Below are 15,277 nucleotides of genomic sequence, written 5' to 3'. Positions count from 1 at the left end.
TCGGTGTGAATTGTCAAATATTAATGAAATAAAACGACTGGAACATATTTACATATTCTAGGGCGCCACTAGACCCGACATGGTACATCAACACAGGTGTGTCTTTATGGATGGTAGCAGATTAACACTGAAGACGAAACACAGCTTTCCAACAAACAGCACAAAATTCTGATACCCTCACTACCCTTTATAGACTATAGTTTTCCCAGCATTCCTTGATGAACCCTCATTGAAATTAGCATTATATCACGTGATAATGATTAACCATGAAATTTACATTATATCACGTGATAATGATTAACCATGAAATTAGCATTATATCACGTGATAATGATTAACCATGAAATTAGCATTATATCACGTGATAATGATTAACCATGAAATTAACATAATATCACGTGATAATGATTAACCATGAAATTAGCATTATATCACGTGATAATGATTAACCATGAAATTAACACTATATAACGTGATAATGATTAACCAATCTCTCGTTTACTCAATAAAGTTTAGCATCCTATTTTTATTGGCGAAAGAGATGTCTAAACTGGTTTGTGTAGTACGTATTACAACGGAAAAACTGTTCACATTCACCGAGCATCATGTTTTAACCTCTACAAAACACATACAAGACAACAGAATAGGATGAAGGGGCAAACCGTTAGGAATTCCTAAATGGAGTCAATTTGTGTAGTTTTCTTGATTTATTCTGCAGATATCGGTAAAATGTAGGCAAGGCTTTGGCGAAATTTGAAAGAGCAACTAATATTCTTCAACCTGGTATTTTTTTTAGATTTTATTTTTCATTTTGTTCGTCTGTTTTTTCCAGTTTAAAAAATATGAGCTCGCGGGAGCCTTCATCCCTTGTCTATTTCTTACACTAGATACCAACCGATACCCCCCCCCCCCCCGCTCATAGAGACTGCGTACTACAGTTGATTATAGTTCCTGGGCTCCCTGTGCAGTGGTTCGCCACACAAACCTAAACCACCGTCTCTTAACACCGCGAGGTGCCTACACGAACGCCAGAACGCTATGTTCTCAGTGTTTTTACTTTGAGATGGATTGCGAACTTCCAACAAAGAAAAAATGATCTTTAAGTACAAGATATAATTGAGGGATTTAATGACATAAAAATGCAAAAAACTATGAGTCACAGGTAAAAATGTATGCCACCAATAACAACCGGTGTCCGGTAGCGGCAGCTGACAAAATTGCAGTGCACCCGGGTAATTGTCATCTGTTTCAAAAAACACGGGACAACGCAGGATTCGACGACAATATATGGTATTGTAATTCTTCACTATGGGTAAATAAATTACAGGAGATGATGAAGGTAATTTCGACAGCTACAGATTTTTGCCGAGTGTACACCAACCACTGTATGGAGCGACGGCGTGCAAAGTCTTTCGGCCGGAGTTGAGACAAGGCATATCATGTACGTGTCACAAAAACGATGCGAAAATCCGATTTTACACCATCAAACTTATCCCAGAACAACGACAAATCTTGTCAGTCATACTGTCACAAAACTTTGGTTATACCAAAGGTATCCAGGTCAGATGTTGGAACTGAGGTCGCTGTGCCGGTCGCCGTACATTATACACCGCGTCCCGCCGCGTACCGCTGAACGTCAAATATCCACAGTTACAAGTAGTATGAAACCGGTTTATTTCACAACTGTACTTTCAATGGGCAAATTACAGTCCAAATTGTACAAAAACCGGAATGAAAACGTGGAAAATCCGTTGTTTAAATGATCCAAACTGTACACGCCCCTGTATTTCAAATCGCGTTGTGCGTCAGTAAAAGGTCAGAAAGGTCATCCTTTGTTATGCTAATTTGTGTGTTTACACTGCTCTATTCAACGTGGATATGTTTTTTTTTTCATGTGGAATAAAAATTAGTTCGTATTCAATTTGAACTGTGTTGCGCATGTAATTTTTGTATGCATTCAGCGTACAACTACATACTATTCTTATAAATATTCATGTTCAAGGGCCATAATCATGATCTTTTAGTAGATGAAAGTAAACTCTTTTTTTACAAGTTTTATCGAATTGTCAATATACTGGTATAATATAATAGCAATAAGCCCCGCCGAAGTTGGGTATACCACTTGATATTGCACAATTCACTCCATATATGCACTCGCCTCCGGCTCGTGCATATATGTCGTGAATTGTGCAATATCTCGTGGTATACCCGCCTTCGGCGGGGGTTATTGCTTAATTAATTCATAATTCATTCACCCTGGACAATATACCTCGATGCACAACTCACCATAAAAGTACGAACAGCGAAAGAAGGATTTATGTGTATATTTCACACTCGGACACTGTTTAAACTGTGAAGTCATGGATGTGTAACAGTTGCATAAGTCGACGATAAATAAAACCACATTGCCTTTCAACAAGTCAAAATCTCCCTATGATGTCTGAATGATCTCGTAGCCAAACGTGCGCACATCACGTGCAGATACAGAGTACACGCTGATAGGACAGTAGATAGGGGAGACGTCGTAAATTGACTGACCGGTGTCACATGTAGGACCCCTGGTAGAACACTACAGTAATGTAGACCACTTAGCACTTTGTTGTACATTAAGGCACAGACAGGAATAGGCCCGAACGAAGGATTTTCAGGTCAGTACCGAGGATATCTTCTTAATGCAATGCTGTGGTAGTCTATTGAGTCACGCGTCGAATTTTACCAAACTAGCTGCATTGTTTAAAAACGGTTCAAGCGTGGGTTACGCGTAGTTGACGTCTGTCAAGTTCACGGGAAGGTTTCGTGTTCCACTTATGGTATTATATCTTGTAACATGTCGATTGTATCGTTAGGATTTGTATTGTAAACGTATACGATAAGTCTGACGATAATGGCACCACTCATTCCCCAAGCCATACAAATACATATATCGTCAATTGACGCTAACAAGTACACAATCAGAGTAACATGCTTTACGCCAGTATTCCTCGATGCATTTTGTTTACCGTGGTTGAAAATACTTTCTCGGGCTGCTGTGAAATATAATTTAATTACATATTAGGAACAAAATACTCTATTAACTACTTATCCACGTTTGGGAATTCTTTTATACAAACAACCAGACTGAGTTCTAAATGACAAATTCATTGTCATCTGGAAACTGGATACCTGGCATAATATGTATGTCTGAATTTCTATTTTGAAAAGAAAATATTATGATATAAATTACTGAAACGTTCATATCGCACGATGATAAGCGATAATAAGGTCATACAACTTTGATTTAACAAATGGATTTTTTCTGCATATTTTTAACTTTCTGAAATTTGAATTGAACGTCGTCGATGTATGCATATTTGGGCTAGTTAGACCAATGCTTGGAAAGTTGTATCTTGTGAAACATGTAAATTACGCGATGTCCATATAACAATGTACCAGTGAAATCACGTGATAGAAGTAGCATCAAACAGATGAAAAGATAGGAGCACGTAACTTGCAAACAATGTATCGTGGTGGTGTGACATTATCTCATTAAAATCACGCGAGATTGTATTTTGACCAATACTATCACATATTACTTGATATCATCAGTAAGAGGGAGTGATCAGAGATTTGTGAACTAGGTGTTACAAAACTCAGTGTTGGAACATTCAGGAAAAATAAAACATTACAGATAAGACTGCGCAAAACCAGAATTCAACAGTCAAACAGTTTCAGCCATGTCCCCTCCCATGAAACAGAAATGAAGATCTCATTCGCGAACTCACTCACTAGCGTGTGGCACGTGAGATACTCAGAGCATGTCACCGCATTCGTAAACGTCTTATCTACAGTAGGTATCAAGCAAATCATATTGATATAGATACACCATAAAATGCATAAAGCATCCTTATAAAATCAGATACTTGACCCACTTCACGAAACGGGTCCATAACAACTCTAAACTACGGTCATTTGTGTATTTGTCGCTCTGGTATTTTTATTACAATCGCGTGGTTGCTGTGTGCATTGTTATGCAACTTTTGTGCAGATGAACGATGGTCTGATCAGAAAACACGACCCGGATGTACTTGTACACTGCACACCTTATACAATGCATGTGTAATCACGGGTCACTCATCGCATTACCTAATCACTCGCATGCTAAGCCCACGACTCGGAAAGGTAGTCCTTAGTCTTGTCTATAGTAAACATGGTTCAACTCTGGTGACCTTGCCCTTTGTTATATAAAATTAATAATTTACTGAGACAAATACGAACTGCCTCATTATATTCAGTGTGTGACTACTGTATTTTTTGTGAAGAAAAAAATGCCCTCCAGGAATAACTATCATGTTGCAAGCTCTGCTTTGTATGCAAATCAACTTCATGTATCTAACAATAGTTAATTTTCTATTGATTCAGGTCTTGATCAAAAGTTTGACACCCAATTAATTATATTGATTATCTGAAATCTTGTTTTCTGTTAAGATGTTATTGGTAGGGTTGTAAATGTGTATCAGACTGTGCAACAACTCTTTCCTTGACATTGAAACCCAGTCTAGTATTCCCATGGGATTTGGGAGATACATTACCAATGATATTTATTACAAGGTAAATGATTTACTTTATTGAACACATACACCAATGCATATTTCCACTGGGACCAGTGACCTTTGAATTTGTATCACTAATGATCAGTCAGGTAGAAACAATCACAATGTTTTATCAGATTTTGACTACTACTTTCTCAATTTGTGCATGATATTTTCACATAGGACATCTGACGTTCATACTAAGGAAAGATTTTATACTGATGAATTAGGTGACCAAGTTTGATAAAGACTTGTTTGGAATAGAATTAGTAAAGTTACTGTGCACACATTAACAATTATTAACAACGACGCCGACAGACATTTTGCCCTTAATATACATTTCCCTTTCATCTTTGATGATACGGACAAGGTAAAAACTGACCGAGAAAAGTGTAAGCAATTGTAAGCAAAAAATAAAAGTCATGATATGATAATTATAGGTAACACTATTGTAACAGGACAGATGGGGATGTGATGGAGTGCGCTGTCCTGTCGTGTACTTACTTATTCTCTGTCCGCTCCAATTTATTAATTTTTCTCTCTCATCTGTTTCATGACTTCGTTTTCTGTAATAACTACTATAAAACCATTTATTTTTTCTGACATTTAATTTCACTATTTTGATGTTTTAGCATATTCACTGTGTTTTAATTACATGAATTTGTCAAAGAAACAAGGAGTAAAATTATCAGCGAAAATAGTGAAACAATTATTTATGCATCTACAGTAAACCCTTTCAACAGAAACGTTGAAACAGTCGGGCCAGCTACTTTAAAGTTTATAGCGGTGAATTACGGATGTTGACATCGTGGTTAGAACCTATTCTGAAAAAGATTGGACTTCACGCTATTGAATTTGCATCGACACGTGATTATGTGTTTGTAGAAGGTGGGCAAGGGGGGTAGTTGGTACAGGTTACAGAAAATAAAAAGGATATTTTACGTTTTTACAAGAAATAAAATGAAAGTTCCATTTACAGTGAAAAGTGGGTTTTTACACTTTACAGAAAAAAAAACAAATTCCTAATTACATTTTACAGTTTTTTAATATATTTGATAATTTGTGTTTAAAAATCAAGACTCAAACAATATCACACATTGAATAATCCTCCGGTGAACGCGTTCTACTGTGACAAATCTTCGGAATTTGTGTGACGCACATGCGTGAACCAGGCAAGGAATTAAATTTTAACGTGTTATATTATTTCCGGTGTGATATACTCGTACTTCCCGGTGTTCTACTACTAGTCAGAATATTTTGGAGCATCGTGTTAACTTCGAATGTGAATGATGCATTGTTTTAGCAAATAAGCACACAAATTAAATATGCATATAATATTAATAATAATGTATATTTACATTATTTTATTGACAAAATAACCATTAATTATAACAAGTTTTGTATTTGCGACTTGAATACAAATAATGTTTAGCTCCGCTGCCATCGATGATGACACAGCAACGAAGCTGGTCATATTACTGATTAACTTTCGTTTGTCAACAATTGCATTTGCATTTTCTTATTGAAAACCAGTTGGCTGAGTGTTTTGTGAATATGTTTGGGTGATTTTTGTCAAAACTGCTATTTCCGACGGGTTCTTGAAAACTATCAGCTGAATTCATTTGATACATGTTATGTAAGTATCTTGGGTTAATCTCTGTTAGATATTTTCGTTAAGTTTGTGACGATATCAACTATTAACAACTATTTTTTTCGTGTTTGATAAAAAAAATGATACGTGGTCATTCTTGAGATGTTTATGGAATCATCAATATAAGGGAACTAGGAAAGACAACTTGTTCACATTTCATTCACGTGATAGAAGTAGCATCAATATTAAAACAATAGAATAGTTGAATTACAAAAACAAATGCGACACGTATTATGTACAACGCCGGGTAAAATAATGCAAATCCTTTATGATCCTTTAGAGAATAACACATCTTGTGTTTGCATGTTGAACTTCCACGTACACTCACCAAGATACACACAAACAGAGGTGCTTGTGAAATTTTGCTAGGTTGTTGTATTTTGTTTATAAATGTATTATTTGCATTTACTGATATTTTCTGCAATATGACCTTTAGTATCAGTATTTCAGAGAATCCCGTGACTTCAAACAACAGATAATGTCTATAAGATACTAGTAACTGTAATATGTAAGCAATATACGTTGGGTGGAAGTCGGCCACCATTCGCCACCCCAGAAATAGTTTCGACAAGCATTTATATTTATTTACCAATAACTCGCACCTTACACATACGGTGTATTTACATTCATATAATAATAACTCGTTGCGTGCGTTGCAAGCATGGTGTATTTATTTTTTATTTAATATAAAATATAATTATCAGAATGTAATTCCGATGTGTTCAGCAATTATACATACATATTAAAAATATAAACTTGTTAATTTATAAAAATGCGTCTGGTGCGTCTGTCTATGCAAACCTTTAAAAATATGTTGTTTTTTTTAAAAATTAATATCAAGCATACATACTGCAAATTAAACTAGTCATGGAAAGGTATATAATTGTCGAAATACAAGCGAAGCGAATAAATAACCATTTCTGAACTTATCTCGGCAAATTTAATTCAAATACTAGTAAGCTGTACTCTTGGCGTACGAGTTATTGGTAAATAAATATAAAAACGCCGTACTTGTAATGTACGAGTTATTAGTATAAATAAAATAAATAATTTAAATATAAATACATAAACTGCAAGGATTCAATCAACAAGATATAAAACATGTGTGGTCGAAACTCCCTACATTCGAGATATACGTAACAACTTAGCCCTCTGCCGTCGATGCATCAACAGCAGAACGTTTATTTTCATTGAACAATGCGCATTATTTAAGAGAATCTACTGATCCGAGAAGAAAATTCAAGAACATCCGTGCGAGTGTGCAACGACCTTACCCGCAAGTTGTAGCGTTTTTTCACTGCTTTTTTGTAATTGCATTCTGTGAACGTGATGTAGGATGTGATACACATTCACTTCGGAAATTCACCTGAGAGATTAAAGCGCGGTGGTCGTCACGCGCGTGTTCGAATTTCATATAAATAAACAATGTATTTTACACGCGTTGTATACGTCGCTATGAGTCCCATATCGAACAGGACGCGGCACGACGACTGCCGCGCTTTAACAAGAACGGAAACTACTAGTAAGACTTGAAGATATGTGGATGAGATGATGTTTTAATAAATTACATATGATTTTCTCTGTAGACATATTAGATGGTAATAAATGGTATCCATATTTTGGTTAACGTGACTCGTAAAGAATATGGAGACAGAAGACTCAAAATATAGACTGTACTTTGTGCAAGTGTGCGTATGCTTATTTGGAATGGCCTCATGGCTAGATATCAATGGCGTATGGGTCCAGCTTCCGCTGATGGTAAACGTCCTCCCTGAAGGATGGGCTCTGGCATCATATCTCGTTCTGGTTATTCAAATCGCCAACATTGGACCACTCACGTTTTCTATAGTTAACAAGTTCACTAAAAAAAGGATCGAGATACCAACCAATTATCTCATCATATCCATTGGTATGGTGGCGTGTTTTTTGTTAGCTCCACTGTGGGATGAGACGACTTACGTAAACGGTGAAGAGCACAGCATGGCGTTGCTGACTTTGTGTGGGTTCCTCGCATTGGTCGACTGTACCTCGTCCGTCTCTTTCTTGGCATTCATGACTGTATTCTCACCTATGTTTATGACGTCATATTTCGTCGGCGAAGGTATGAGTGCGTTTGTGCCAAGTATACTTGGTCTTCTGCAAGGTTCCAGTGGCAATCCAGAGTGTGTTAACATCACCTACTACAATGAAACAACAAACACAACATACTATGAACAAGATTACTACTACTCTGAGCCCAGGTACTCAGTGGAAGTATATTTCCTACTGCTTGCTGGATTGTTGTTGACCAGTCTAGTGTCGTTTGCTCTGTTAGCACATCTTCCATTAATCAGACAGTTCTACATCGATCACGAGGATGTCCAACTTGTAGAATATCGTAAATCCTCTGAAGCTGCGTTCGATAATTTGAGTATTACTCTCGATAGCATCAACATTTGCAAGGGGGATGTAAAACCGAGTTCTGACAACAGCATCATAAAAACACCTATTAGTTCTGACAACGGCATCATAGAAACACCTTTAGGCACTGACAGCGTGATCATACAAAAACCTATCACAAGTTACGGCAGTACCGATGATTTGAGTCGTAAAGGCAGCGAAGAACAACTCTCTGTCATTGAAAACTCAAAGACGTTGAAACGTGAACTTCGCAGATTTGACTGGTGGTATTTGTTAATAATACAAGGGTATTGTTGCAGTCTAACAAATGGAATTATGCCTTCTATTCAGTCGTATTCCACCCTACCCTATGGTAACCTAGCTTATCATTTAGCAATTACCTTAGGATTAATGATGATACCAACAGCTAGTTTGTGTGTGCATTGGTTACCAGCAAAATCTAATATCTCAATAGGAATTCTCACTGTTATAGGAACTGCTGTAGCATGTTACATCACAGCGTGTGCTGCAATGAGTCCATATCCGCCATTATGTGGCAGTCCATGGGGAGGGGTAGTATCGGTGAGTGTTTTATTTTTCTGTTCTTTTCTCTTTTTTTAATCAATTCGCCCTTTAAATAATGTTAATCGAAAATCACTACATAACTCGTCATTACATCTAACCTACATTTTAAAATGTATTTGACAATTCGTTGAAATATCCGAGTCATTGGTGACATACTATTATATAATTATCACGGGGGAATTCTTCTCCTATGGGGTTCTCCAACACGTGTCGGGGGGAATCTCGTCTCGTCTCTATATCTCGTCCCCTTGAGGTGCGGGATCGGGTATATTCACACACAACGAAATACGTATCAACTCTCGTCTTTAGTCGGTCAGTCGAGTACTCTATAAGGAAGGGAGGCAAGGGGGTAGCTAGTACGGTTTTACGGGAAATAAAAAGGGTTTTTTACAATTTACAAGGAAAAAAAGACGTTTTTACAGTTTACAGTGTTAAAAAATGAAACATTGAATGGTCCGAAGAGCTCTCCGACTCAAATTCTCCGCCATTACTGCGCCGTGTGTAGAGACGCATGCGCATATTACCCTCGTAATGCTCTTCATTTGGTTAGAGGGCCTTTTTCGTCTTGACATTCAATGTTGTGGTGAATTGTGTCATCTAGTCGTTTTACAGTTTCTAAAATGTAATTTCCCACGTTTATTTTTTACGATTTTTTTGGGGCTGTAAATTCTTGTACGTACCGAGAAAAATAACACATTTTTACTGTGTACAAACAATATTTGATTGATTACGTTGTACGTCTAGCCTGTGATTACAGAATTACAGAATTTATTTTTTCAATTTACGTTGTACGAACAAAAAAATATTGCAATTACGTTGAACGAAAATAACCCTTGCCTATAAGACACAGCGCCCTGGGGAAAAGTCCCCAAGACTATCGCAAGGCTGACCCAAGACTCTGTGTCTCTCGTGGTGTTCTCGCCAAGACCAACTAACTTTATTCACTTTCAAAACCTTAACCAATTAAAAAGCAGTTAAAAGACTCTAAGGCGTGGCCTTCACACATTCAACTTGCACATAGCCAATCAAACTAAGTACTGGACACGTCATATCTTTTGATTAATCGTTCACTGTATTACTAACTGCGAATACCCAACTGTCAGAAATAGCGGTTCGGATAGCGACGGTTACATCGTAATTAGTTTCAAATCACTGAGTCGAGTTCCATCCAGGATCTCGCATGAGCCTAAATGATGACAGATATAACACAGCCATTCACTAGTAATCAGCTAAAGAAGTCAATCAACAGATACGCAAAAACTAGTTCATGACATAATAACCGAATATACACAGTACTGTGTCTGTATATATTAGAGACGCGTAATACACAAGTAATCAGTACCGTATTTCTGTTTTCTTATTTATCGCCATGTGACATTTCACTGGCAATGCTTTCTAATTTCACTCGCTTCATGGGAAATAATGTGTAAAGCGCCAACAACAAATTTGTGCGCTCGTTTCCACATTCGGCACGTACAATACCGTCATGTTAACAATATGCTTTTATTTCCAGGTCGTGGTATGGTTGTTATTTTATTTTATATTCACTTACATCAAAGTCTCTATTGGAGGAATATTACGTCATGAAGGCAGAAATGCTCTTATTTTGTACGGCGGAGTGACACAGATTGGGTCGTTGTGTGGCGCGATTCTTATATTCCCACTGATCAATACACTGCATTTGTTTGAGCCAAACGATCCTTGCGTATTTACCTGCTATTAAATTGCCAAACCCAACATGTTTTGAAATATTTAGAGGGAATGTTCAGCTGGGTAAACTGAATGGGTTTATTCAAGGGAATGGGAGCTGTTTCAAAACTGTGATGATAATGGGGTAAATTCAAAGATGCATTGGATGAGAATATGTAATTGGTATTTGCTGTTTGTTTAATGATGAACACAATGAACTAAAAACACTAACAAATAGTAATGTGCGATGATTGTTTTGGTACGTACCGGTATAATCATAATCCATGCTGATGCTTAATGTGTCAACCTTTAAGGTGCTAAAACGTTGTATTTAATTTTTGATAAATCATAATACAGTTTCCATCGACATTCAGTATCGAACCAATCTGATTAAAATAAGATCTTAGTTTGGGTATTTTACTTTTTTAAATATATATTTTAATAACTTATTTTTTTATATATTTTTTATTTTTTTTCTGGTTGTTGTTTTGAAGTTTTGTTAAAAAAAAATACGAAATAATAAAAATAGTATAAAAACAAAATACATGAAATAAAAAAAAAACGTGTCAAACATTGCAACATAGTTTAATCAGCTTGGTATCGAACAACAATACTGAACCATGTTCTCATCCTTGTTGCTTTTAAACAAAGTAAGTAAACCCTTATCTTCACGTTTATTATTGTTGTCTGTAGAGGGTTTAATGGGGTAGTAGACTTGGTGTGTTTTTTATTTTAAAAAATGATAAACATAATAGAATTCGTAGCTATCTCTAATAGACCATTTTCCGGTCACTGCGAGAATCACGCGTTATGCGTGAAATCGAACGTAAAAACAGGATAAACAAAGGTCATAGCGTCGTAGTCGCGTCAAACATCGCGTGGGATTCGACAAACGTGAAGTATTTTGGGTGACATTTCCATGCTTAATAATGTGCTGTCCACATTTGATGATAGGCAATTTTGATTAAGTAAGGGTATTCGGAAGCAATATTCCTCTGTCGAAGATCGGCCGGTCGATGTGAGTTACGAAATAAAGAAATTCTAGTTCAAAATCAAATCATTCGATTTTTGCGGCAGACGTTCGACGCGCGTTTTTCATACATCTCGCGAGATCTCGCAATTGTACGGAAAATCCCCTATTAGTTTAAGAAACATTTCTGAGATAAATGGAACATATACATACAACAGAGGTCAAAGTTGACAGCTCTTACTGTGATGATGATGCCTCAATTTGAAATTTGCATATTTGATATGTGTAACATGTAACAAAATCTATAATGAACACTTATATCAAATAGCGACTTGAAACAGTCACAACTCGATACCATATTCTTGTATTATACCAGAATCACGCAACGTGAACAGAGATGTACCAAGAATTATATTCTTAGGTTAGATGTTCTGGTGTAACAGGTGTGTCGCCCGGGTATGTCGTGATTTCTTCGTTTTAGTAATGGGTAACTACTATACATATATGTAATTATAGATGACCAAGAAGAGAAGACTGACATCTCGCGAATCAGTAAGCTATGAGTTTGCCAAAACACAACAAGGACGGACAAGTACATGTAAAACCCAGTGAATACGCGCCTAACGAGAGATGACAGGAAACAAAGTACTATTGAGCTCCAGCGGACTGGAATATATCTAGTCCGGATCGGAGTTGATCGTTTACCGTATATCAAACATGCTACAGAAACTGTACGGCAGGAAAACAGACGGGGAATAACTCCAACAGACTGAGTGGTCCGCTGCCATCTGAGCATGCATCTACACAGAGTTTCGTGGTCTGAGTGCCGGACTGACTAACTTGGGCTGTAAAAAAATACCGCCAAATTCGCAGTATATCTCGGACGCTAGCGTATTCGTAACCGTATTTTAACTATCAGTTATTTTAGTTGTTGTTGTAAACACGGAGTACAAAGAAGGGTCAGAAAATTTGGTTGCTGTATTGTGGGAGGATCATACAAGTTTGGTCACCGGCATTCTCAGTCACCCCACCCCCATCATGATAAATTAGTCAGGAACGTTTGAACCATTTTTATGTTGTTTGAAAAGAAACTCCTCCTGGGTGTGGATTAATAAGTATCCAGTCCGCAATTTGTCAATTTTAGGTATGACATTACAATATCGCGATAGTTTTCCAACATTACGCCGATGTAAGACCAGCGGTGAACATTTGAAAACAGCAGATGAATACTCGCCTATGCTAGTATTGTAACACGCCCTCTAGAGTTATGCAATGTGTTCAAGTAATATTAAAGCGCGGTGGTCGTTGCGCAGCGCATGTTCGAATTTCATGTAAATAAACAATGTATTTCACATTCGTTGTATACGTCGCTATGAGTCCCATGTCGAACAGGATGCGGCACGACGCGTCCTGTTCGATATGGGACTCATAGCGACGTATACAACGCGTGTAAAATACATCATTTACATGAAATTCAAACACGCGCTGCGCGACGACCACCGCGCTTTAAAGCTTGGATGAATACTGTGAGTAAAGCTGCATTCGGTGACCCTGTCATGAGTGGAACACAGAGAAAAAGATGTTAAAATAATACAAAAGGTTCATTAAAAATTAATGCAATAAAATATACTGATCTTGTAGTTTTTGGAATAAACTTTTTGTTTCTTGTAATCTTTTTGTATTAATACTAATATTTGATTACTTTTTATGTCTGTTATGTAGTTCACAACTGATAAGTAATTTATGCAGCTTCTATTTATTTAAATAGTGAGCTCCTAGTTCAGAAGAATAGTGACAAATGAATGAGTGGATACATGAATGAATGAATGAATAAATTAATAGAACTACTCTGCTGGATCACAAATCGAATGACTTCCACTATTAAACCAACACTTCATTTGAAAACTAATACGTCAAAATTTCAAAATAATGGTGCACTATAATAAGCAGGTTTTTCAAAATGTTCCCATGTTTGTCATGTTTTTTGTAGCAATGGCAACTTACCAACATAATTTAATGCAACGTTTATCCAGTCATCTTTGAAATTGTTTTTCGCTGAATAATAGACTACACAAATTCAAATCCTGTTTCCCCATGTGATCAAGTAAGAAAAAGTGAACATTCTGATCACAACCAGACTGCAGTATTCAAATATATTGGTTGGTAAAGATATTGGTTGAAAGACTCAACTTGCAACAACTGAATTCACTTTTTTGATTCTATTGTTCTAAGTATTATATATTGTGCTAAAACTATGTAAAAATTGATTTGGTTCCATATAAGGATTTTTCAGTCTAAGCTTTAATAAGCCGATGTTACCAACTTATAATTTGAGATATGGCATGATATATCTGCCATAGGAACCTATGGTAAAAGCGTTATACTAGACAAAATGACCACTATACACTAAAAATACAACCATCATTTTCTGAAAAATTAGGCTCATGACCCGAACATTTTTTAAGTCAATATCCTTATATTGCCAGAGTACAATTCATTATGTGTATTTGAATTTATGAGTAGGCATCTACCTTCAGTGTACATTACTGAATTACTATCAGAAAACTGAACATTTTTTTATGAAGATATTTGAATATAATCGTTTGTATATTTACCGGTATATATTGAATATTACCGTACATTCTGCATCATCATCAAGTGTGGCATGGAATGTTGAAATATTAAAACATATTTTCAGGTAGCAAGGAGATTGTCATGATGGGAGTCATACTAACCGTTAATTGAGACACAAAAAACAAAACTTATACAACCAGTTTAATTTAAAACATAATCAATATTGAGATACTATTAAGATTGTTTTTATTTCAGAAATAACAGAAAAATAACACATACTGCACATTTGTGACTTTATAAAAACACAACTGCAAACTTATAATTTAAACATTTGCAACAAATAGTCTTAAAATATACTTCTAACTTACTGTAAAACATGTTTAAATAGCTACATTATATTTTAGTGAATTTGACTCCATGCATGAATTAACTAAATCTTAATTTAGCTAAATTCTCAACATTCTCATTGTGAAAATATACTTGTTTATATGTTTTAAATTAGCGACATCTTAAATTAGCGAAATAACAGATTAGCTAAATTAGCTAAAATAACATGCTAGCTAAAAAGACATGTTTTACAGTATTTCAAATGAAGAAAACCTAAATGAAGCAGACAACATTTTAATAAAAAAAATGTTCACCCAAAACAAAACCCTTTTTACAAGTCAGACTGGTTAGGAAGTTGTACAGTACGCCAACCTGGCACTGTGAGAAAAGTGGAGTAAAATATAACTTACAAAGGGATCCAGTGTCTAACATATCTAGGTATTGAGAATTATAGGACTAGGCAGGTTAACAAACTATCTATGGATAGGGCATTTGACCTTGGCAGTTGTATTCTGTATCTATATGATCAATATT

The 15,277-nt window shown here is 36.1% G+C and overlaps 1 protein-coding gene across 1 annotated transcript; it reads left to right on the top strand.

The window, feature by feature from the left end:
* Nucleotides 1–7,863: 7,863 nt before the first annotated feature.
* Nucleotides 7,864–10,906, top strand: LOC102802021 (solute carrier family 52, riboflavin transporter, member 3-like). The gene is made up of 3 exons (XM_006818270.2): nucleotides 7,864–8,644; nucleotides 8,732–9,180; nucleotides 10,697–10,906. Exons 1-3 carry the CDS (start codon nucleotides 7,864–7,866, stop codon nucleotides 10,904–10,906), a joined length of 1,440 nt encoding a protein of 479 aa, XP_006818333.2.
* Nucleotides 10,907–15,277: the final 4,371 nt, after the last annotated feature.

This window comes from Saccoglossus kowalevskii, chromosome 13 (assembly GCF_978046115.1).
Source record: "Saccoglossus kowalevskii chromosome 13, keSacKowa6.1, whole genome shotgun sequence".
Taxonomy (NCBI): Eukaryota; Metazoa; Hemichordata; class Enteropneusta; family Harrimaniidae; genus Saccoglossus; species Saccoglossus kowalevskii.
This window is presented reverse-complemented; position numbering and strand designations above follow the sequence as displayed.